Raw genomic sequence first — 25,681 nt, 5'->3', positions numbered from 1 at the left:
CTAAATGTGTTTATTGTTGTATGATGCACTCTATTACATATACAGTGGAAAATAAAATAAAAGATAGCTGTCAATATAGTGTCCTGTACTGAATAAAGTTAGTAAGCTACATTATTGTATCATTGATTGTAGTGTTCAGTTGTGCTGGGAGCTGTTTCCCACAATGCAATATGCTCCAGTTGAGATGAACCTGAAGAAATATAGTTATTTTGCTAAATATACCTATTTTTTACTTTATTTGATCAGATTGCTCAAAATTTTTATTTAAGATAACTTATATTTCCGAGATGATGACAGGAGACAACTTGCTAAATAACTTGCAGAACAAATCATTTTCCAGTCGTTTAAGATTGATCGTTGAAAACAGAGTTATTATTTAGTTTCATTGTAGTTTTACTTTTATTTTCAGATTTGTAGTTTTCATGGTACTTTTTGTTTATGTTTTCATCAATTTTGTTATTTTTTATATTCAGGTTTTGTTTGTTTTCATTTCAGTACATTTCAATTAATAATAAGTGTTTTTAAATAATATCTAAGCCTACTTGATTTCAATTAACGGAAACGTTTTTAAAAGTTTACGTTAGTTAACGAGAATAATCCTGACTGACCAGTGGCCAGCATTCCGTCCATTCCCAGCACTCCCAGTATATTTTGACTGACAGCGGGAGGATCTGAAACACGCCCACTCAGGGGGGCGGAGTCTGGACATGTGTGAGCAGCAACATCAGTGAGTCAGTGCGAATGTTACATCCACACACATTAAATGTTAGAAGGTATCCGGAGTGACACCCGGAATGCGTTTCTGGACATCACATCTGCCTCGCTTCTCATCCTGAAGAACATTCAGTCAATAACAGGTAAGACTCGTGTTTACGGCTCACATTATTATATATATAGCAGAGACGATGATTTATTAAAGCAACACTCCCTTCTGGAGGAAAACGAGATGTGCCCTACCTAGTGTCCTAAATCTGTGGTCATTTACGGCGCCACGGGGCAAAATTCGCCATGTTTAAAGAAAGATCGAGTGTCGAGGATAGCGGATCTTTCAGAGCATTTATTCAAGAGCGATCCATCAATGCACTGTACTGTACTATTGATCATCGATGTAAAGATGGCAGATATAATCACATCTGTCATCTGAACCCAAACACAACATATCACCTGGCATTATGTCATAAACATGCTTGTTTGTGTTGTTGCGTTGAGATGTGTGATTGTTTATGAGCTTGCTTCTCGCGTGTGATACAGATTCAGGGTCTAAGTTACAGTATCGACATTTTAGTATGTAAAAATGAATTTGAATGTGATGCTATTGTGAAAACAGGTCTTTAGATACCCTCTGTGTGAGTATGTGGATGTACAGTATATGCTATAGTGCATGTAAGAGGTGTTTGTCCTGTGCTGCCTGTGATTGATGTGATATTAGTGTGGGTGTTATATTGAGAGAACAGCTCTATAAGACCAGCTGGATAAATGCAGAGGAGGGGAAAGTGTGTTTAAATCCTCAGTTAAATATAAACCAGATGTTCAGGCTTGAAAGACACTCCCCGCTGCACTCGGGAGCTCGTGGACTCTCACATCACATGAGTCTACTGTTGTCTTGAGTTCAGTTTGACTCGTTTCGTCTTTTCAAGCACATTGAGATAGAGGGTCTCACATTCACAGCAGATTAAACCCAGCACAGAATGATTTCTCTGTTTAGAGTTATCATTCAAACCCTTACGATTTGAAAACGTACCATGAATTTGCTACCATAACCATAGTTAAACCATGGTATTTGCAGTAAACCTGTGGTTATACAAATGGTAAGCAATCTGCTAAAAAACTATGATTACTACACTTTTACTATAATAAAACCATGGTACATTTTTGCAATGGGAACAAACGTTTAGCAAAATTGTAAGTTGTGCATGTCTGTGCAGAAGTCGCTGACTCAATGCTAAAGGGTGTAGTGGGTGGTTGCCATGGTGTTGCTAGGTGGTTTTAGGGTTTTCTATGTGGTTTATAGGTGGTTAGGCGCTGCACTCTGAAAAGTTGAATTATTTCTTATTTCTATTATGCGCCTAGAAAAATATGCGCGCCGCGCCCGCATCGCTCCCTATATGCGCGCGCCAAAATAACGAACTTGCGCTCGCAAAAGACACGAAATGTGAATCGCCCCTAGGCCCGATTCACATTTCGCGTCTTTTCCGTTATTTTAAATGTAGACCCATGGCAGGCGCGCGCAAATAGGGGGCGACGCGGTCGCGACGCGCATGCGGTGCGCACATTTTTCTAGGCGTGTCGTCGCTGCATCGAGATGGAAATAGCTAAACTTTTAGGAGTGCCGCGCGTGCACCGCGGGTCATTTGAAGAGAGAAAGAGGCGCGGCTCGCGTTTTCCGCTCGGTTTTAGACGCGAAATGTGAATCGGGCCTTAGAGGTTTTTTCGGGAATACAAAATATTCCTTACTTTTCTCTTAAATTCGAATTTAAGACAAAATATGGCAGTTAAGCAGGATTTTCTCCTTAAGAATGTGAGCATCATTCGTCTAGCTCAATGGGTAGAGCATTGTGCTGGCAACGCAAAGGTCAGTGGTTAGATCCCCAGGGAACATGCATACTACTAATAAAATGTATAGCTTTGAATGCACTTTGGATAAAAGCATCTGGCAAGTCTGTAAATGTAAATCATGTAACACAAACTTTTAAGGATTATTTACACCTATTAAAGAAATAGTTCACCTTCAAAATGAAAATTCTGTCATAATTGACTCACCTTATTGTCATTTTAAAACGGTGTGATTTTCTTTCTTCTGCAAAACACGAAAGAAGATATTTTGAAAAATGTTTGTAACCACGTTGGTCCCCATGGACTTCTATTGTATGGACACAAAACCAATGCAAGTCAATGGGGACCAACAATTTTCTGTTACCAACATTTTTCCAAATATCTTCTTTTCTGTTCTGCAGAATAAAGAAAGTCATGCAGGTTTAAAATATGACAAAAGGGCGTGTAAATAATGACAGATTTTTCGTTTGGAAGATGAACAATTCCTTTAATACTTTGAACTCTGAACATTTCGAGTTTTGTTGTGTTTATCTCATTTAAATCATTGTGTTTTAAAGTTTCCTGTTGTTTCAAATCATGTGCAGGGCCTAATTCTTCAGCTCCTGTTAATGGTTATTAATAAGAGATATAATAAAATGTGGCTTGAGAGTAATGAGTTTATTCGATGTTGAATAATTCACTGTCACTCCACCACAACAGGCTTTTATCGTCATGGCACGATTCATGTCATTTTCAGTCATATTGTTTCTCAAGAGCACTTATCAAAGGCCTCCATTTGCATGTAATAGGAAGCTGCTGTTGTCTGTCCCGTTAGATTGTGTCAAAAGAGTGACGCTCAGATAATATGATACGGTCGGGTCACCCTAAGACAGTTCTGCTGAAACTACAGTATCGCACACTAATGTTTGCACCAGAACATGAAAACTGTTTATTTGCATTTTTTGTCAAGTATTGCTCGTCATTTTTGACCCAGATGGACTGAAAAAACAGAGAATTCTCTTAGTTTATTTTATATTTAAAGGTTGAGAGCATTGATCGTGTAGTTCACATGTAGGTTATCACCCGAGAGACCTTCAGCCCTCACAGACTGAAGTGTGTGAGAATATTTATCAAGATGAACAGAGAAAACACAGCATTACCGATATCACTTGTGCTGTGACTGAGAAATAACCTGTGAACCGTGAAAAGACCCGAGGAAAACTATAGAGTTCATTGCATTTTATGTAGGGATGTAACGATTCACGATACGATTCATTCACAATTTATTTTTACAAAATGAGTTGAGTCAAATTAGAAATTAACAACTGCCCTTTTATTATTTCTCAAATGCTGCACATTTCTTTGTAAAATAAAAATATATTTTATGTCAAATAACAAAACTAAACTGCAATTTTAAAACAAATTCCAAATCGAATAAAAAACTAATTGTACAAAAGTATCATTAAAATAAACAAAGTAAGACTTTGTCTGTGCTTTTCTTGGATTTTTTACATTAAATAAATAGCAGCATATCCACATTTTTCAAGTTTGCCGTAAACACAGCGGCCCCTGCTGTTCAAAACATGCACTGCGATTCAAATAACATCTCAACCGGCTTGAATCGTCACGTTTTTAATCGATTTTCAACCGGCTCGCGGTGAACCGTTACATCCCTAATTTTGTGCATTTAAAATGAAGGCTGTTTTTGAATCATCAAGATTGTAAAAATGTTAAATGCTCCCTCATTTATAAGTGATTTGCATAAAATCATCTGCTGAATGAATAAATGTACATATTGTGAGATACATCTATTAAGACGGGCCAAAAGGGCTAAGACTCGCAACAGGAGACTGTCTTTTCCTTCCTGTGCTACATTTCCTTCATGACAAAAGCATTTCATTGGTGAACAGCGTACGAGACAGTAGACGCTCTGTGTGAAGGACATTCCAAACATACGATGTAAAATTCCTTCATACTATGTGATTTTTTTTGGTTTTCTGAGATTGTGTGATTTTATTCAGCTTGTACATTATAAATGTGCTTCATTATGGAGGATGATCAAAACCTCCCAGTTTGTAAATACATTTCTGTGTGATTTCTCATTCTGTGGCTCTTTATCTTCACGTTGCCGGGCAGTAGCTGGCATCCAGAGATGACACGTCCACGCAGCAGGAATTTATGGAACGTGCCCAAACCAAACAACACATCCATAGCCAAAGTAACTTTCTCCAAAAATGTTTTATTTTCCTTTGGTAAGGGCTTAACGAGGACAAATAAATCCAGTGCTACGGTGGATTTGTGTAGATTTGTTCAGGCGTAGATGCTGTATTGTCATCAGTAAATCTCTGCTGTGTGTGATGGCGGTTGTGTGAAGTGTTTTGTTGGATCAGCGAGTCTGTGGTGTCTGAAACTGAAGATCTTTATAGTGCAAGAGATAATGTCGCTGAATGAGAGATTTTTAGCTTTCACTGAATCATCCAATAACATCCGCAGCTGGTCTTTTGAACTGGAAGGGTTGTTGACTTTCCAGGCGGACAGACGGGTGTGTCTGCTTTAACAAAGGTTGGTGCTGTTGATCCTTCAGAGACAAGTTTTTAATCTACAGTAAACATGAAAGACGCTGTGCTACAGTGTTTTAAATGATTTTTCTCAGAGCAACAGACAGCCTTAAACAGATGGAAAATTAATATTTTGTATCATTCATTCAGAGCACAGCTGCACGATATTATGGAAAAGCGCAATATGGAATACGATAATGCTTTAAGTTTGTAAAACCAGCTTAAAACTGAAAATTATTCAACCAGCAAACGTTTCATGTCTCTGTGCTATCTGCATCCAACTAAACCAAACCAAAAACTTTTCAAAGTTTTAAAACCATTTAGCTAATATGTATTGCGAAATAATATCAGAACATTTCATCTGCAATCCTCCGTCCCTCTTCACCTGTGAGCACGTCGAATGTGTGTGGGCCTGTGCTACACCTGGACAAACCCAAACCTGTCTGCACAAGTGTGTGTGTGTGTGTGTGTGTGTGTGTGCGTGCGTGCGTGCGTGCGTGCGTGCGTGCGTGCGTGCGTGCGTGCGTGTGTGCGTTTGTATACTGAGGGAACAAATCTGATGTTGATACATTTCTCTTACTCTGATGTTCAGAGTTATACATCACTTCATCGGACTACGAGATATTTACATTTACAACATTTATCTAAACCCTGAGGGAAATCTTATTGCTCAGATGTTGCTCTTTCATAGTTTAGGAAATTTGATGGAGTTCTCAGTTGTGTTTCATTTTAGTATCAAGTTATCAACTTTAGTCTCAGATGTTCAGTGTTGTAATGTAACGTAGTTAAAAATACTTAAGTACAGTACTTTTTGGCAGTGTCTTACTAACCTTTTATAAAGTTATAAGTTATAAAGTAAAGTTATAAAGATGTGGTTTCTGAACTTGTATTTTGATAGTTTAGCAACTTGGCAACATGTTGTTCCAGATAAAACTACTGAGCTTGAGACAGAGGTTTTTTAAAGTTGTACATTTCTATGTAAGAAGCAACATTTTTTTATCTTTATGCTAAAAAAAAAAAAAACATTTTTACTAACAATGTTTGCTGCAACTTTACTTTAAATACTTAAGTAGATTTAAAATAAAAAGTACTTTTGATACTTAAGTTCAATATTTATCTGTTACTTTAAGACTTCTACGCAAGTTGTATTCTAAAGTAATTTTCTGGCAAGATATTTGTACTTTTACTCAAGTATTGCTTTTAGGTACTTTATACTGTACATCACTGCAGACGGTTCAGTGAAATGGTTGAAATGAATGTAAAATGAATGTAGATTGTAGAGGCAAAATAATCTGGATTTGAATAAATTTGATGAGAAATGTTGGAGTTCATATGGAGATCTTCAGTCATATTGACTTTTGATCGCAGACGAGACGAATCTGAGCTCAGTTTGACACATTGTTGACGTCTCTTCTGAAACTCTAATGACAGATTTCTGACTCATTTTCTCAGGAGAAATATCTGAGACCTAGGTGAGACTTAAACAAAAGTTTACTTGTGCTCTCTATTTAATCTCACTGATGTCTAGGAGAAATAATTGAGATATTAAAGAGATCTCATGTGTCAAGATCTTTTGTTTCTTAAAGGGATAGTTCACCCAAAAATGAAAATTCTGTCATGAATTACTCACTCTCTAGTTGTTCCAAATCTGTATAAATGTCTTTGTTCTGATGAACACAGAGAAAGATATTTGGAAGAATGCGTATAACCAAACAGTTCTTGGACCCCATTGACTACCATTGTAGGAAGAAATACAATGGTAGTCAAGAGTGCCCCAGAACTGTTTGCTGTCCTACATTCTTCAAAATATCTTCTTTTGTGTTCAACAGAACAATTCATTTTTATTTTTCATACTATGGTTGTCAATGGGGTCCAAGAACTGTTTGGTTACAAGCATTCTTCCAAATATCTTCCTCTGTGTTCATCAGAACAAAGACATTTATACACATTTGGACCAACTCGAAGGTGAGTAAATGATGACAGAATCTTTATTTTTGGGTGAACTGTCCCTTTATGGAAAGTAACTGTAAATGCACTGAGAAAGTTATAAAGTATTTTTTCAGACCCGTATGTAAGGTGGTGAAAAATGAGAGCGAAGAAGATCCACTTTCCGGCGCTCTGGGTTCTTATTGTTAACATTATTTCAACGTTGCGCAGTATTATCTGTCCCCAAAAGATAAAAAAGGAAAACCTCGTTGAATGATATAATTTGTATTTGATTATTACGTTTGATAATAATAATTCAGTTTGGGTCAATGTTTGATTCTTCTGCCTTATTCTAAATTACACTCATTCATCCGATTCTCAGTGTTGCTTAGAGTCTCGCGCCGGCCGTTATACACAAACTCGTCAGTCTTGGTCACCGTCAGAGGTTCTTTGACAGTAATGCTCAGATGGCCGTCCCTGTACAGCTCATTGCTGAAACATTATTTGATCTAGTCCTGATCTTATGAAAGCTTAATTAAACCAATCTTACTTTCTCTGATGGTAGCTTTATATAATCATATCATATCAAATCATATATACAAAACATCAAATCCTCAAAGATTAGTCTTCGAGTCTAAGCCCGTGTCTATACCGGACGCGACAGGCACGACGCAACATGACAACATGCTTGTTCTTAATGGGTTTGTCGCGTCGCGCCGCATCCAGTGTGGACAAAATTTGAAATTATTATGGGTTCTAATGCGTTTCTAATGTCTTTTTGCCTGTCGCGTCCGGTGTGGACACGGTGTAAGATGCATACCTGACAGTAGAAAAAGGCCTCGCGGGAAAGATCATCCTAAGGAACACACAGTACGCGTCCGCACAGCTTCTTGAGCATACTCTTCACGGATTGAAAGCGTGGACGACGTCCAAGTTCGACACATGCGCAGTACAAATGAGTATGTGTGCTCTACCAGACCATCAGAGGGCAGCGCTGAGTCGCGTCATTCACAGACCCACTGCAAATTAATGATAGAGGAAGTCATTCGCCATTGCGAACAATCCGAGCAAACAGCAAGACAACAAAGAACAACAACCAAACAGAACGGAGAAGGATACCTACCGTTCTTGGTTTGAGCGTGTTTGAGCGGCACACTTTCTGTGTGTGTATTGACCCCTAGTGGACTATAGTGCACTTTTTCGCGCATGCGCTGATGTACACGTCACGTCTGCGCGGCCTCAAAAAATGGGCTGCACGCGGACGGGGTGTGCAGACGACCGCGGACCCTTCTGATGACGAAAATTGCGTCATGCAGACGGCGCGCAAACGCGGACAGACAGACTATACTTCGGCCTTTACATATGACTTTTGCAATGCTAATGCAGTAGTTGACCAGCTGGGCTTCAGGAGCATTATGATGATCATTTAGATTTGAATGATGATCATTTGTAGAATATGACAAAGAGTCAGAGTGTCTGTGTTAATGTAAAATCTCAGTCATCTGTATTAAATGAGCTTTCTGAACTAAAGCGGGGTGGGTGTGTGTTCTTTCTCAGGAAAAGCTCAATGCCTTTAGTCAGTGTTTGCCCACGGCAATTTGGAATAGAACATGATGCGTCTGGTTTTGAAATAATAATACTGCATTAAAAATAGGAGCAGACTGTGACTCAATGCCAACGCTTGTCTTGCCAACACTTGCTGTAGAATGTTTCTTTGTTGCTGTAAATTCCAGCAAAACTCAGAAGAATACACATTAGTATGAAGCAATAGAGGAACATTTGATCCAGCATGGAGAAATGTTGACATGTGTTTGCTTTTGCAAGTACGGACTGAAGTCTGTCCCGCTGGCTTGAAGAATGTGCAGTTTCCTGTTCCTGTGCTCTCACTTCCTCTCAACATCACCCCTTCTCATAGACCTTTTGTCCTTGCCTACTTTAATATTACTTTTTCAATGATACCTGTCATATTTTTAGGTTTAATCACTTGCTTATTTATAATTATTGAAATATTTGGAATGTGAATATTGCAATGGTTCACAATAACTGAATAATTGTATTACTTTAAAGTTATATGTCATAGTTTTTTGATGGGTGCAGACAGGGTGGTACATTTTTTTTACATTGTTTAAATGGCATTGTTAGATTTTTTTGGTTTGTTTCTGTGGATGTTGTGGTGATGCTTTCTTGCTCAAAAAGAATTTGAGGAGTTTATTTGCAGAAACGGATAACTCAAAAACCATGTTTTTTATGTTATCATGTTTTTGTTGTGTTAGTTAGCTGTATTTGTTTGAGTTATTATTACTTAATCAAAACAACCCAATTGTAGTTTGAATGATATTAATTAGAATGCGCAATAAAAACATGATTTTGTGAAAATGTTTGTTTGCAATCTGAACTCTTCATATGAAACATATATGTTGGTTGTTTAATTTTCTGCCTTGAAATATATTTAATAATAATAATTTACATTGATTTTGCAAATTTACATCATTATTGTATCTCATGCGACGTTATTAATAAAGTTATCAGATATTGTGTTTTTCTTTAGTATTGGTTAGTCCTGTTGTAAGTGAATCTCACAAAATGTATTAATTTATTTGCCCTCATTTCATGTCAGTTTCTTCAAAACACGAAAGAAGATATTTTGAAGAATGTTGATAAACAATTGACTTCCATTGTATGAACACAAAACCACTGAGACATTTCTCAAAATATCTTCTTTTGTGTTTAACTGTAGAAAGACTCCAATGCAATTTTACAACCACGTGAGAGAGAATTTTTATTTTTAGTCTAAACCTAAAACTACTTGTCTTAACAAATAAAATCTGTATTACCCTAAGATTAAATCATTTCCTTTTTTATTACTTCACAGAACCATCATCATCATGTCTGTAAAGATGGACGGAGCCCATAATAAATGGGCGGCGGTGAGGGGTCGACTCGGCTCGTCTCAGGATTCGGACCCCTCGCAGGAGGCCAACCTGGAGAACGCAGATGCCGAGCTGTGTATCCGTCTGCTGCAGGTGCCCACCGTCGTCAACTACTCCGGCCTGAAGAAGCGTCTGGAGAAGAGCGACCAGGTCTGGATGGTTCAGTTTCTGGAGCTCTCGGGACTGGACCTGCTCCTGGAGGCTCTGGACCGGCTGTCAGGACGAGGCTGCTCTCGAATCGCAGATGCTCTGCTGCAGCTCACGTGTGTGAACTGCGTGAAAGCCGTCATGAACTCGTCGGCTGGGATCCACTTCATCATGGACAACGAGGGTTACGTGCGCAAACTATCGCAGGGTAAATGGACTCTTTTACAATGAGGGGATCAGATAGATTTGAGAAAACACACACACTCTTGCAGCGCTCGCGGTATCTGCATTGCACAACAACATTCACACTTGTCACATGCTTAGCTGTTTTTTAAACTTCCATCAGAAGTACAAAGTTCACATCGCGACCCCCAAAATACTAACCGTCCCATCAGTGGAGACGGAGGAAACGCATGGAGGAGGAATTTAAGGATGAAAATGGTACCTTTCTTTATTCCTTCAGCTTTGGACACGTCTAACACTATGGTGAAGAAACAGGTCTTTGAGCTTCTGGCGGCCCTCAGTATGTTCTCCTCAGAGGGACACAGACTCGCCCTCGATGCTCTGGATCATTATAAGGCAAGTGTTTGTGTAACATACATCATACAAGCTTGTGATAGTCTGTCTAATTTAATACAACTTATAAAATAACCTGGTTTTTTTTACTTTAACTAACGTCTTTAAATATCTTTATATTGGCTTAATGTCAAATAGAGCCCTTTGTGGGGTCAAAAAACGTAACCATCTAATCTGTTTCATGAGTTTGGGGCGGGACTTTTTGTTTGCCCGTCCAATCGCAGATATTGGAGGGAGTGTTAAGAAAAACCTGTCTGAAAGCAGATCTGATTATTGTCATTCAGGGAACACTCAAAATGAAATGAGTTTACAAAATATCTGAGGATTGAGTATAAAAAAAGTAACTTTTAAATTAGATTTTTTCCTGGCAGTAGTTAAGCATAAACTCACTCAATTTAACTCAATATTTTATTTAATTGAAAAAGAAAAATCTTAATATCTTCATCTTACTTATCAAGTGAATGCTTTGGAGCCAGAATTCTTGGTTTGTAGGGGATCAAATACTTACTTCACTGACTGAAATGCAAATCAATTTATAACCTTTATATAAAAAATTTTCCCCTGATTTTTTTTCAGTTCAAATAAACCTACCATAAAAATGATAGACCCTTCATTTCTTTGTAAGCAGGCAAACTTACAAAATCAGCAGGGGATCAAATCATTATTTCCCTCACTGTATTAGAGTTGGGCGGTGACATCACCTCAAAAAAGAGTCTCAAAAAACACACACACACATCCAAGGCGATTCACACGTGAGTGACGATTTGCACATTCACATAACACGATAAACGTGTACATTTGAAACATTTTCGAAATATTTGTGCACAGTCGTATGTTTGCGAAACGTACTTTATGAGAAAATAGTTTTGTTTTACGCACGTGAATTGCTTTTTGTAAATGTATATTTATACTTTGTGCACGTAAATTAGGTTTTATTCATGTGAAACTGTTTACGCATGTGTGTATCATGTTTTACGCGTGAATAATTAATGAGATTAAAAGTCTTCCTTATACAACACGGCTGCGCAGAAACAAGTCTTCTCTATACAATGCGGGCTGCGTAGACACAAGTCTTCTTTATACAACGCGGGCTGCGCAGACACGAGTCTTCTTTATACAACGCGGGCTGCGCAGACACAAGTCTTCTTTATACAATGCGGGCTGCGCAGACACGAGTCTTCTTTATACAATGCGGGCTGCGCAGAAACAAGTCTTCTCTATACAATGCGGGCTGCGCAGACACGAGTCTTCTTTATACAATGCGGGTTGCGCAGACACGAGTCTTCTTTATACAATGCGGGTTGCGCAGACACGAGTCTTCTCTATACAATGCGGGCTGCGCAGACACGAGTCTTCTTTATACAATGCGGGTTGCGCAGACACGAGTCTTCTTTATACAATGCGGGTTGCGCAGACACGAGTCTTCTCTATACAACGTGAGATGCGCAGACACGAGTCTTCTTTATATAACTTTCGACCTTAATGCGTTTCAGTCAAACACATCACACCACATTTAAGAGCGACAAGATTATATTTATTGTTTGATTTTCATAACAAAATGTAGAAGTTACTTAGTTTCATATCATTTTGTGCTCAGAAAATACTTTCAAGTTTGTTTTTTACTTTACACATAAGTTAGATCCATGCTAGTCTCGCTGGAAGCATCTCGAGTAGGTGTCCTTCAAGTCAAGATTGATCGATCCGCCCCGAGTTTATGTGTCCGACTTCGTTATTTCCAAGTAGGATGTTGGAAACAGACCGTTCTGAGATGTCTGGAAAACAGTAAACATTGAAGCATGAAGTCAAGCATACATATTGATGACCATTAACACGCAAAAAGTTGCCATGACTGAACTTGAGTAAGTGCAAATAATATTTGCATGACATAGTTTGAGACGTTGTGTGTTTTTCCTGAAGTGTGTGAAGATGCAGCAGTATCGCTTCAGTGTGGTTATGAATGAGCTTCAGGCCACAGATAATGTGCCTTACATGGTGACCCTACTGAGCGTCATCAACGCCATCATCTTCAGCATCGATGACCTGCACCAAAGAGACAAGATGCGCAAGGAGTTCATTGGTATGTCTGGATGGATAGATATATGACGTTATGAATTACAGTACATAAAGTAAAATTGTGTGGATTGCTTCAAGTAAAATTTACATTTTATGTAGAAATGAAGAACACTTCTGTAGAAAACTTGGCTAAAATGACACTGGTTAGAATGGAACACTAGCAGACTGTTGACTGCATACTACCTAGTAAACAGCAGTAGACTGTGAAATGTCTCAAAAATCAAATGCACATGTGTGTCTCATTTTCATCCACATTTTATTTTAAAAAAAGACTGCGAAAACAGCTTTTGGCATTGCAGTCAAATGATGGTTATATGAAAGCGTAGTATGCATAGTATGCTAGTGAGCTATTGAGGACACAGCCATTGGTGTGATCACGTGTTTAATTGTGTTCACCTGTGTTGTCTGGTGCCTAGCTCACGTCTCACATCTCACCTCAGCTTTCCAACAGAAAGTAGTAGAATATTTTGACTTTGTGTGTGGTTAATTCATGGATGTCAAATTCATTTTTGTTCACAAGGATTACAGTTGCTTCAGCTACTGCCAAACCTAAGGTACATTTTATTTGAATCTATTTCGTTGCTTTGAAAAACAGGCTGAACTGAGCCAATTAAATTGTCATGTAGAAGGACAGAAACGCAACTGATGGAGTGTATGTGTGATATGTTGTGTGCGATCCTCCATGCGTGTGCTTTAGGGAAGAGGAGGATGAAGACTTGATAATCCAGTGCGAGGCGTTTGAAGAGGCCATGGCTGAAGATGAGGAGGAACTCTTGAGGGTTTATGGTGGGATTGACATGAGTAACCCTCAGGAGGTCTTCACATCACTCTTTAATAAAGTGAGCGCTTGTTTCTGTCGCTGATCTCATTCATTCACTTGAAATCCTAACAACGATTGAAGACTGTGTTTGTCCGTTTGTGTTAGATGTGAATAACTCTCTCCTGTCTCGTGTCTAATCAAATCAGTTTGATTGTGTGATGTGTTTGTAGGTTAGCAGTTTCCCATCGTCCCTACAGCTGTTGTCTATATTGCAAGCGTTACTGTTGTTGGGTCCCGAGCGAGTAGATATCTGGCAGGCTCTGGAGTCACTTACTAACCGGGCCATTCTGATAGCACACAACTGTGAGTTTACCACCATTATCTTGATTACTATGAAGTGTACATACTAATATATACAGTATATATATATATATATATATATATATATACTTGTGTATATATATATGTGTAAGTATACATATATACATTTTGGTTTTTAATCATTTACAATATTGGTGCTGTATTGAGTTGACATCCATTGAAAATTCTTGATTCTGATGCAAAACCTGTTGAGCATAACTGTTGTGCTGGTTTTTATGTTTTGTTTTATATTCTGAAGTGAATTGTTTGTTTCAGCGGAGATGGATTCATGTGAGAAGATACTGCAGCGTCTTGTCTTCGCTAAGGAACCCACCAAAGGTTCTTTTGAGGTTGACAGTCGCCTGCTCAAACGAAAAAATCAAGCCGTTCAGACGGAGACGAAAGATGAGAAACTGCCATCATCCACTCCTTCAGCACCTCCTCTGACCGGTGTGGATTCAGCATTGTCTGTCAAAACAAGAACTGGGCCTCCTCCACCACCTCCTTTACCACCAGGTACAGCGCTACCTCCACCACCACCGCCGCCTCCTCTTCCAGGGATGGGTTCTGGAGGTCCGCCACCTCTTCCAGGGATGGGTTCTGGAGGTCCGCCACCTCTTCCAGGGATGGGTTCTGGAGGGCCGCCGCCTCTTCCAGGGATAGGTTCTGGAGGTCCACCGCCTCCTCCTCCTCTTCCAGGGATGGGTTCTGGAGGTCCACCGCCTCCTCCTCCTCTTCCAGGGATGGGTTCTGGAGGTCCACCGCTGCCGCCTCCTCTTCCAGGGATGCTTTCTGGTGGTCCACCGCCGCCGCCTCCTCTTCCAGGGATGCTTTCTGGTGGTCCTCCACCTCCTCCTCCTCTTCCAGGGATGGGTTCTGGAGGTCCTCCACCACCGCCTCCTCCTCCAGGTATGGGGAATGTAATAGTCGCCAGGAGCGTCCAGCCTGTTGGTCAGTGTTACAGCATGCCTGTGAGGACGTGTGCCTATCCCACCCAGAGAATGAAGAAACTCAACTGGCAGAAACTCAATTCCAGAGCGGTAACAGGTGAGATTTCACACCTTAGGATATGTGTGAAAAGAACGAGATGTGGGTGTGAGTGATAGAACAGATTTCAAGGTTTTAAATGGTAAGTGCTTATCTTATGTAATTCTTGTTGTTTTATAGATGGTTCTTCAATGTGGGCCTCAGTTCCAGGTGATTCTCCTCTGGAGCCCAACTACAGCAGCATCGAGCAGCTCTTCTGTCTGCCGGTGGCTGAACCCAAAGACAAGGGCCCCGTCTCCCCCGCAAGAAAAGAACCCAAAGAGGTTTGATGCTCTCTAGGGTTGGGCCGATAGACGATGACATAGTCCATCGCCGATGGCTGACAGCCATCACAATGTTGGGCCGGCATCGTGATTCCCCTGCATGACGTAATTTTCGTCATCAGGAGGGTCCACGGTCGTCCGCACATTCCGTACGCGTACAGCAGATTCCCAAGACAAATGTTGACAGCCGAGTCCACAGTATGACATTCTGCGCATGTGTCGAGTTCGTCCAGTCATGCTTATCCGCAGTTGAGTATGATTTGGAAGCTGCACGACGCTTGTGTGTGCGAGACGGAGACTGACGTAGAAAGTGAAAGCAAACAATGAATCGTAGTAATTCTACGATTCATTCTACGTTGTCAATGACGACCTGAACTGTGCGCATCCGCAATGGCAGCGGGAAACATCAGTGCCGCGTGACCCGCGCAGTTGACTTATCATGCACACACAGCCTACACTGGTGGGCTCACGATCTACTCGTCTTTCCACATGAAATAACAACTGGAAGAAATTCCAAATTTGCAGGTCGTACATGTGCGAGTACTTGTGAAAAAAAATCATGCTGTCTTGAAAACTGGTCACAAAATGTGTTTTGGTCGCAGCCTGGAGCACTGATATAATTGTTTTTAATGTTTTGGTAGATGGCCATCTAGCAAACTGATATGCCTCGCCCCGCCCCCCGATGTCATCGTCCATCGCGATGTTTCACTGTAGGCATCGCCCGATGCCAATTTGGTAGACATCGCCCAACCCTAACGCTCTCTCCATAAACAACTCAATCTATTCTTAGTCTATATGAAATCGGTTTTATTTCTGTGATGTGTTTTTGAATGAGATGGGAGTTTGGGATGGGGTAAAATCTTAATTTCAGGTTGATTCATACATGTTTTTTGATATAGCAAAAGCATTACATGATTGTCGTCTTGTCTTTAGATTTCCTTCATTGACCCCAAGAAAAATTTGAACCTGAATATATTTCTGAAGCAGTTTAAGTGGTAAGATCAGATGTTTTGGAGACGTCTGTTCATGATGATATTTTGGCAGGACGTTTAGAGATGTTGATAGATGCTGGATTATCTTCTGAACAGCTCAAATGAAGACTTCGTGACGATGGTTCAGAAGGGCGACTGTTCTAAATTTGATGTGGAATCCCTAAAACAGCTTCTCAAACTGCTTCCTGAAAAACACGAGGTTTGTTCCCAACACAGAAACTATGACGAGTGGAATTCGTGTTGGTTTTACTTTGGGTACTTATGATGTTTAGCGTCAAGTGTCATTTCTACATCGAACAAACGCAAAAATAATGTCTGTTTTTAAACCTTTTTCTAGCAGATCAATGTGTTTGTGAACCTTTCTTGTAGTTACTCTTAAAGTCCCAGTGAAATTAAAAATAACAATTCATTAAATATTGCAGCGTTTATTGTAAATAGTTTATCAATGTGGGTCAATCTATTTTTAAAAATTCGTGTGCCCTCATAATCTTCAGATAAAATCGGAAAACGCACTTCCGTCGTGTAGTGACTATCCTTCTTAAATGACGTAAGTTAGATGGCTTGGGTGGAGCATCACTTAACTCCTCCCCTTCAACTGTCAGTCAGCTCCCAGTAAATGCAACGGCTGTTTTTATGGCTGTGAAAAAACAAGCCACTCCCACATTTTTTTTGTCATTTGAAATTCTGTTTCACTTGGAAGCGAATGCATCAGAATATGGAAGTAAACATGATCGCAACTTCCAGTTCACGGGGACTTTAACGTTAAATTCTGCCAAAAAGTTCTAATGGTTTCTCTTGCAAATACCATTATGAACTGTCAGGTGTTTACCTTTGAAACAATTACAGAATTCCTTTTATGTGTTTTGGGTCTTCTTCCAGTAGAATCTCATGGTGTTCTGTTGGTTCCCATCCACCAGATAACATCCCACCAATAGAACCCAACACACACCAGTAGAGACCCATAGATAACAGTATAGTAAAACCAATACAACTCCCATTATAACCATTAAACAGAACAGGGGTATTCAATTAAAGTTCCAAGAGGTCCGGCCTTTATATTTTCTTCCAAACGGAGGTCCGGACAATGTTTTTTTGAAAATAAATATTTAATCAATGTTGCCCAGTTGGATATACTGTATATAGTGTATAAAGATATACTGATCTTTTGTCGCCATTTATTTAATATTTTGATATCTACAGTATGTATGTATTGTAGGCGCTGTTGCTTTAGGGGAATGCCCTCTTAATAGAAGTCTGATCATTAATATTTGTAAACAAAAAAACTACTGACAACAGTAAGTTACTTACTAAATTAGCCTTTCTATGCCATTCATACCAGAACTACTTATATCTTTAAATAATTTCCCAATTAGAACGTTGTTCATTACTAAATGTGATCCTGCTTGTGAAACCCAGCAAAAGTCATTTAACCGTTTTCTACATTTGGCGCTAAATAAAGATATTGGAAGATATAGTGGCAAAAGATCAATTAGATAAATGTTCCTGAGAGCGCGCGTGATGTGATTCTCCGTTGTGAAGACGCGTGGCTCAATTTAAACGACGAAATTAGTCAAACGTTTTAAATGGTTTATTAGGCAGTCTCGCGGTCCGGATGGAACGAAGCAAAGGTCCGGATCCGGCCCGAGGTGCGCCAATTGAGCATGACTGAAACAGAATTTCTGTAATGGTTTCTATTGTTTTTTCAGTTCACGTCACTTCTGTAGTGACACGCACATCACATTTAACTTTTGTCAATTTTGCCAGAACTTACATTTTGTCTTTTTCCGTCTCTAGATTGACAACTTAAAGTCCTTTCAAGGAGATCCAGACAAGCTGGCCAATGTTGATCGGTTTTACCTTTCGCTTCTGGCTTTACCGTGGTAAGTCTTCATTGAAGTATTTAAAGTGCTGAAGATGTGATGAATGATAATGCAGTATTATTGTAGCGGTGTGTGTTTGTGATCAGTTATCAGCTGAGAATTGAGTGTATGTTACTGTGTGAGGAGGTTCTCTCCACGCTGGATATTCTCACACCCAAAACCCAGCTGCTCGGGTCGGCCTGTGACTGTGAGTTTCTATTTACACACAAGACATTCGCCACATATGTTACTTCCATTGTGCTTACTGTGGTTATGAGCTTAATCGCATTATTTAGATCGAATGTTTGCGTTTACATGAGGTCAAGTGTAATCGCAATATTGCCGAAATCCTATTATAATGGCATCGAGGGTGCATGTAAACGTACCCACTGTGTGTCACTCAGTTTTTACCGCAGTAAATGGACGCAGGTGAGCGTAAATGAGACCTTCTTTCCGTTTCTCCTGCAGGTCTCAGACAAAGCTCATTGCTGCCCAGTTTCTGTAAGCTTATCCTTGATGTTGGAAACTTTCTCAACTATGTAAGGTCCTCCAACATTTCCAACAGTTGTAATGTTTATTATTACTGCTCCGTATATATTGTGAAGTGGGTGTGAACTGTAAACTGGATAGTTCAACCAAAAATGAAAATCATTTCTTCATTTATTCACGTTCATGTCATTCCGAACCAGTATGACTTTTGCAGACACAAAAGAAGATATTTTGAAGAACGTTCATAACCATACAACACTGTACTCCGTTGACTTCCATTGTATGAACACAAAACCACTGAGACATTTCTCAAAATAACTTATTTTGTGTTCCACTGAAGAAAGAGTCCACATGAGAGAAAATACATTTATTTTGGGGTGAATAGCCTTTAATTTTCACATTAAGGTCAAATCTAGAGAAATTTAGCCAACTGGGCACAAATCAGCCAAATTGCTTGTGTTGTTTACTCGAACACCTTCTCTATGTCTCCTAAATGTCTTATTTTAACACTGAGTGAGTTCCTCATCTGACAAACTTTTCCTTTTTTGCCAGGGAAGTCACACGGGTAATGCTGAGGGATTCAAGATCAGTTCCCTGTTGAAACTCACTGAAACCAAAGCAAACAAGAGTCGCATCACACTCTTACATCACATCCTGGAGGTGATGTCACATGGGCATACACGTTCGTCTTTAAATGTGCTCTTCTCACATTTGTGATTTACGAGAGCGATCAAATGAATCTTGTGGTTTTCAGGAAGCAGAATTGAACCATCCCGAGCTGCTGAATTTTCCAGATGATATTGAGGCCTGTGAGAAAGCCGCCGGGTAACACAACTCTACACACTACTGTTGTGTACTATGAATAGATGTTTCACGAGAGACTGTCACAAGGTTAGCGTTGTCATTTCAGTCTGAAGCACTTATTTGTTCTCTCTCAGTATAAATCTGGAGTCGAGCCAGGCAGAGGCGAGCGCACTCCTGAAGCGGTTGAGAGATGCTGAGAAGAAGGTGTCGTCTTCGGTTGAAGATGTCCGGGAGCAGTTCTCAGGGCTCATTGAGGTAGAAACGCTTGTGTTTTCCAGATTTTCTTTCACATTTATTGATTCAGAGCGTGAAACTATAGGACCTTCGTCTCTTATCCCAGCCACGCGAGATTCGCCAAAAACAAGAATTCTAGTGATTTATGGAGTGATCTGAAGGTTTGTGATGGCATTGATGTTCCTGCAGAAGAACTTGCTGGCGTGCGAAGCTCTCGAGGAGCGTTTCGCTAACATCGAGAAGAGAAGGATTGATCTGGCTCAGTATCTCTGTGAAGATGCTGCTCAGCTCTCGCTCGAGGAACTCTTCAGCAACATCAAGATCTTCAGACAACTCTTTCTCAAGTCCCTGAAGGTCAGTCGGCCTGTTTCAAAGCCATCACAGCTTTGACAAATGTCAAAAACAAACGTTGTGTTGCAGAGTAATTTCAGCAATTTAAATAATAGTGAATAGTGTAGTATAGATACTATAGTGTTTTTGAACCTTACTATTGTAAACAATTAAATATAAATAACAGAGTTTAATCCAGTTTATCAATTTACTATAGTTAATACTACAGAATATTATGATATATGACTATTTACAACACTTCACAGTAGGCATGGGCCGGTATGAGATTTTGACGGTATGATAACCTCAACCGAGAGTACCACGGTTTCTTCTTCCGAATGTCTATGTATACAAACAACAACTTTTCAACTGAACACGTTTTCTTTTTTAAGCGGCATATAGAACATGTATGTCAGGTGAAAATTAAGCGTTTCAATATATATGTTTGTGGTTTTGAAACCTCTGTATACCTTGAAACCGATAACCGGCCCATGCCTACTTTATAGTAAACGCTGAAATATGCTACAGTATTTTTTGATGTGGGCAACCACACAGCAATGGTTTTGCAGTCTCTTACCACATCTGGAGCGTCCTATAATGACAAAATACAGTTCGTTACGGTATCGTCCGTGATTGATGTGTCGTTTGGTTCCTCCCTGCAGGAAAACAGGTTTCGCAAAGAACAAGCGGCTAAAGCGGAGAAACGCAAACAACAGCTGGCGGAGGAGGAATCCAAGAGACGGAAAGGAGAAGATGGGAAGATTAGTGAGTTATTTCATTAGCCGAGCTTCCTGTAGTGAGAAAAACAAATCCATCCGCAGCTGTCATGAGAATGTGATGTTTGTGTACATGCAGTCAGAAGAGAACCCGTGCCGGAGGAGGGCTGTATCATCGACCAGCTCCTGGCAGACATCCGGAAGGGTTTCCATCTGAGAAAGACCCGTCCCAGGTGCGAAACGGAAAGTGCGTCTTCTAGTGAAATTCATAGGGATGCCAGAGAGCCTGGTAAGACATGAGGCTGTCAGACTCGCCACAGAAGTCTCAAACGCCTCCGTTTCCTCCTGCGAGTGGATTCGTTGAGCCGAAAACGTTTTCATTTCAGTGCGGTCTAAAAATGTGTGACATCACACGGATAGTCGACACGACTGCCCAAGTCTTCACTTTGTTGATGACTATCCACATGAAAGGATGCTTTAGTGTTTACTATAGTAAACTACAGTTGTAAAACTCACAGAAAATAGCAAAGTATGCAACAGTGTTTACTACTAACAGTTTATTAATGCACTGAAGTTAAACTACTGTAGTACTGTAGTTTAGTATTTACTATAGTAAACTGTTATATATTACAGTATACTATATTACTATTATTACATATTACTCAAAAAAAAGTCTGAAAGCAGCGTGTGGCTGTTATTGAAGAAACCCCACAGCATACCTGTAAGGCAAAACCTAATTATTTTATTTATTTATTCATCCTTTATTTAGCCAGGAAAATCCCATTGAGACTTTACAGTCTCTTCTTCCAGGGAGACCTGGTCAACATTTAAACATTTTAAAAACCTTAAAGAAACGTTAAAACCGTTAATAACGTAAATCAGTCTCATGTAGCTGATATGACCCCTTCAGAGAGCGAATAGGTTTGTTTGTCCACTCGCATGTTTGGAGGTGAAAAGGAGCGTTTAGACTTTGGGGATTTGAGCCTGCTTGCTCACTTCCTGCCTGCTGGACCAATAGGAACGCTTCGCCACTCACGACTAAACTAAGACACACTTGCATGTAAATAAATGTCAACTGCGAATACAAGCTGTAACTGCATGAACACGTCACAAACACAATTCATTCTAGAAAATATCTTATGTGTTCAAAAGTTGTTCTCGCTTTGCGCTTTTGCTTCATGCTATCATGCCCATTTCTCTTCTCGACTCTGACGTATAGAGTTGTTGAACAAATCGATGTCTTCTCGTTCTAAAGCAGTAAGTGTCAGGTCTGTCGAAGAAGCCGATTCATCTGCAGTCGAGGCGTCTCCAACAGTCCAAGATTCTACTCCAGAAGGTCCGGTCAGAGATTCCGTCATCAGTCCCAGAGGTGAACCGGCCTCACTGGGTAACGGCGAATCATCTGAAACCACCACCACAAACCTCGACACACAGCACAACTCATCCGTGAACGCCGTATCGGCGGAAAATGCCTCTGTGGACACATCGGCTCAGGAAAAAAACCCATCAGAAGGCAGTCGTCTTGAGGCCAGCTCAGACCCATTGCCCAATTGCCTTACGCCACAAAATACAGATCCACCAGATCAAAACTGCAATGGGAACAATATCAAAGCCACAGAAGATGATCAGACTCCTGCTCCAACGAAGACGTCAGACTCTTTAAATTCTACTCGTGTAAACGGAGGTTGTGAAAATAATGACTGTAAGAAAGAAAGAGACGACCCGCTGCAGTCCTGTGATGCGCAGACAGACGGAGACAGTTGTGTTGAAACGCAGCGGTCACGTGATGAACTGGATGGGCAGCTTTCACAAACTCCACCCACTCCTGCTGTAGGCCCCGCCCCTGCCCAACCTGAAAATAATAAACGTTTCTTCCAAAGAAACAAAAAAAGCAGTAATGAAGGTAAATTATTTCTATATCTAATAAAGATCTTATTGTTTAACACTGGTGTTTGAAACTGACAGTGTCCGGTGTGGTTTTAATTTATCACGTGTGTTGGTAAATATAGTCATATTATATTTTAAAGTAAATTTACTTAAATGTAATATATTTTCAATTTAATATAATAATACATAAATATATCAATAATTGAAGAGATTATTAGCATATAAAATGGTCAAAAATCATGTTTTTATAATGTTTTTGTTTTAGTTAGCTGTATGTTTTAAAATATTACTTAATTCAACCCAACTGCAGTTTGATTGATTAATTAAAAATCATGTTTTTTGATTTTGTACTCTATTTTTTATTGTACCTTTTTTAAAGCGTTTTTGCAAATAAACTCTTCATATATTGGTATATTTATCATTTTATTATATTTTAATATCATTCATTTAATGTCAATACAAACTGCTGAAATATTTCTGGAAAATTTCTCTTATGTAGTTTTCCTTATTGGCAGTCTCCATTTATGTAGAACATGTCCGTGTCATATTTTAACACAAAATAAACATTTTGCATAAAGAAATTTAAGCCTGTTTTAAGACCATTTTCAAGTTTCATTAATTCTTAAGACTTTGTTGAATTTATACAACAACAGGGCAAATTGGAATAAGAAAAATGGAAGTGCGCTAAAAATATGCTTAATGTACCCGTGAACGGGAAGTTGCGATGGTTTTTACTTCCGTATTCTGACACATTTCCGAGTGAAAAGGAATTTCAAAGGAGAAAATGGGGGGGGGGCGTGGCTTGTGTTTTTCACTGCGAATTGATTGGATGTGTAAAAACAGCTGTTGCATTGATTTTGAAAGGAAACTGGCAGCAGACAGACAGTTGAAGGGGAGGAGTTAACGGATGCTCCGCCCAAGCAGTCTAATTTACGTCATTTGAGATGGATAGTCATTTCAGGGCTCAAGTGCATTTTCAGAGTTGAACTGAAAAAGAAAATGACCCACATTGAAAAGCAATTTACTATAAACGCTGCAATATTTCATGAAATAATTAGAATTGTCTTTTTTCATTTCACTGGGACTTTAATTTTCTTTAAGCCAAACAATGACTTATTTTTGTGGTTAATATGACGGACGTGTTCTTGACAGCTGTCATGAGATTCACCCCATAAACATCAAGTTATAAAACTTTGAACCATCATTAGGGCAGATGTTGGTCCGATGTGAAATCTTTCGAATGGTTTAGCGTCAGCATTCTGCAGATGCGTGACACGAATGGCAATCATTCCTTCAGCGTTTGTTTTGTTTCTTTAACCCTCTGAAGTGGAGGGTGGCAGAAGGAATGGCCGCAGTAAAAAGGCGTGTGTGTTGCAGTAAGGTAGGTCCTCCAACACCTCGCTGCTGAACTAACAGATCGTCCGTTCAAAGCCGTCGAATTGATGTCTAACCCCAGACTTTCTACTTACAAACATGTGTTGACATAACATTCTCATTTCTAAACGTGTGGGGATCTGTGATTTGGGAGTCTGATTTGTGCATCTTTGGATCCTCAGACTCTTCTGTGAGACATTTCTCTGTGAATGACAAACTCTTTTGTTTATGTATTAATCAGTTCGTGTCTATCATAACCGATTCCTTTTAACAAAAGTATTTTTGTCCTTAAGAATCATTGTGTCTCTGTAATTTTAACATCTCAATGTGAACGATCTTTGTCTTAAATTATATTCTTTTGTTTTGTCATTGTGTTTTAATAATATTCACATGAAGTTAAATCTCAACAGTGAAATGTTTCTGGATGTGTGTAACACAGTAAATGAACTTGAATGTAAGGGTCTGAACGTCACATGACTTCTAAAGTTACGACCTTTGACCTTTAACTGACATTCCTGAGGGGCGTCCTGACTTTAATCTGTTTGAAGAATGACAGATAAGCAGAGCAAGTAGTTGTGAAATGGGTCGGAATAAAACCTTTTTTTTAAGATGGAAAAGGTTAGGAAAGGTTTGACCTTTGACATTATGATGCTTTTTCCCCTAAAAAAAAGACGTCAATAGGTATTGTTAATGGCAAGTAGACTTCATAAAAATAAAGTATTTCAAATTAATCCAAGTTACTGTTCATCATAGTCTGATTAGTTTGATTTTAATTTTCTCTCCTCACCTTGCAGGAAATCTAAGGAGAAAGAAGCCCAAAGGCCGGAGGAAAAGCTGAGCGTGTTCCTGTGATTCTGGGTTTCATCAGCTACAGACTGACCTGAGATCAGCACCACACACACGATCCTCTGCACCTTATACAGTGGAGAACCGACTAAAGCAGTACTTAAAAATAAAAAATACACGTTATACATTTTTTTACATGTGTTTGAGTTTGGTTTGACAAAATATGTATTTTTAAGTGCAAAATTTGGCCAAACTGTATTTTAAATATTTACACACGTTAAGATACATTTGTGAACTGTTTACATGTATTACAAGAGTATTTAAGATTTTGAAAAGAGTTTACTACACAATAATTGCCAAATAAGGATTATAGTTGTGTATTTCACAAAACCTTAAAATTGCTTTGCTTATGCTGAAGCCTTTAAGAAATGTATTGTTTACTATTAATATTCCTCTGAATGTACACTTTATATGTTAAGAATATTTTGGTATTAACCATAAGTATTAGTTCATTTAACATGCTCTGATTGTAATAGCCTCACAAACGCGATTAGGACTATATTTTGCATTTGTGGTGGTTAATGTCCTCCAGGATCTTTATGAGCGAGTTTCACATGGATGTCAGTATGTATTTCGTGCTTAACATTAATGAGAAAATTTATAACATGTATGAATTAAAAAGCACAGTCAATGTTGATTGTGGTTTGTTCACTCATTGAAATAAGATGATGTATTGTAAACGCACAATAATCAATCCAGTGAAGCAGATAGTTGAGTAAATCACTACTGATTGTATCACATGCTTAAGAGTAATGTTCGGAAGTGGAAAAGAATGCCCTGTTACGTGCTTTATTACAGACGTGCTCTCATAACTCAAAAACAGATTCCTTCTGCTACGAACATCTTGTCCTCTAGGGGGCGCTTTATAACTCATTCTCCAATCCTTTGAATTACAATGAATTCTAATCAGTTTAAAATACTTTTACATTATATTATATTTTACATTACACTAATATTTACATTATTGTGTTAGTCATG

The 25,681-nt window shown here is 39.2% G+C and overlaps 1 protein-coding gene across 6 annotated transcripts; it reads left to right on the top strand.

Annotated features, from left to right (window-relative positions):
* Positions 1-695: 695 nt before the first annotated feature.
* inf2 (inverted formin 2) lies at positions 696-25,340 on the top strand. Of its 6 annotated transcripts, XM_057343381.1 has the most exons (24): positions 699-857; positions 9,889-10,301; positions 10,557-10,672; positions 12,587-12,746; positions 13,263-13,296; positions 13,440-13,581; positions 13,733-13,865; positions 14,139-14,468; positions 14,577-14,909; positions 15,030-15,172; positions 16,106-16,167; positions 16,261-16,363; positions 17,959-18,044; positions 18,131-18,231; positions 18,492-18,562; positions 19,065-19,172; positions 19,267-19,337; positions 19,451-19,571; positions 19,740-19,904; positions 20,543-20,645; positions 20,736-20,885; positions 21,852-22,499; positions 23,811-23,864; positions 24,652-25,340. In XM_057343381.1, exons 2-23 carry the CDS (start codon positions 9,902-9,904, stop codon positions 23,861-23,863), a joined length of 3,633 nt encoding a protein of 1,210 aa, XP_057199364.1. In that variant the 5' UTR covers positions 699-857; positions 9,889-9,901; the 3' UTR covers position 23,864; positions 24,652-25,340. The 6 variants fall into 6 exon arrangements, with proteins under 6 accessions (XP_057199366.1, XP_057199365.1, XP_057199362.1 ...); XM_057343379.1 differs by having other exon boundaries at positions 697-857; positions 14,139-14,909; positions 21,855-22,499; XM_057343378.1 differs by having other exon boundaries at positions 14,139-14,909.
* The last annotated feature ends 341 nt before the right edge of the window (positions 25,341-25,681 follow it).

The sequence above is a fragment of the Triplophysa rosa genome, linkage group LG10, assembly GCF_024868665.1.
Source record: "Triplophysa rosa linkage group LG10, Trosa_1v2, whole genome shotgun sequence".
In the NCBI taxonomy this organism is placed as follows: Eukaryota; Metazoa; Chordata; class Actinopteri; order Cypriniformes; family Nemacheilidae; genus Triplophysa; species Triplophysa rosa.
This window is presented reverse-complemented; position numbering and strand designations above follow the sequence as displayed.

What these genes read in the sequence shown, in the direction of transcription:
- inf2 (XM_057343378.1), top strand. Translation starts at nt 9,902, where the DNA reads ATGTCTGTAAAGATGGACGGAGCCCATAATAAATGGGCGGCGGTGAGG. An exon ending in TTTCTGAAGCAGTTTAAGTG is followed by an intron (nt 16,168 to 16,260) that starts GTAAGATCAGAT and finishes TCTTCTGAACAG; the next exon opens with CTCAAATGAAGACTTCGTGA. An exon ending in AGTTCTCAGGGCTCATTGAG is followed by an intron (nt 19,572 to 19,739) that starts GTAGAAACGCTT and finishes ATGTTCCTGCAG; the next exon opens with AAGAACTTGCTGGCGTGCGA.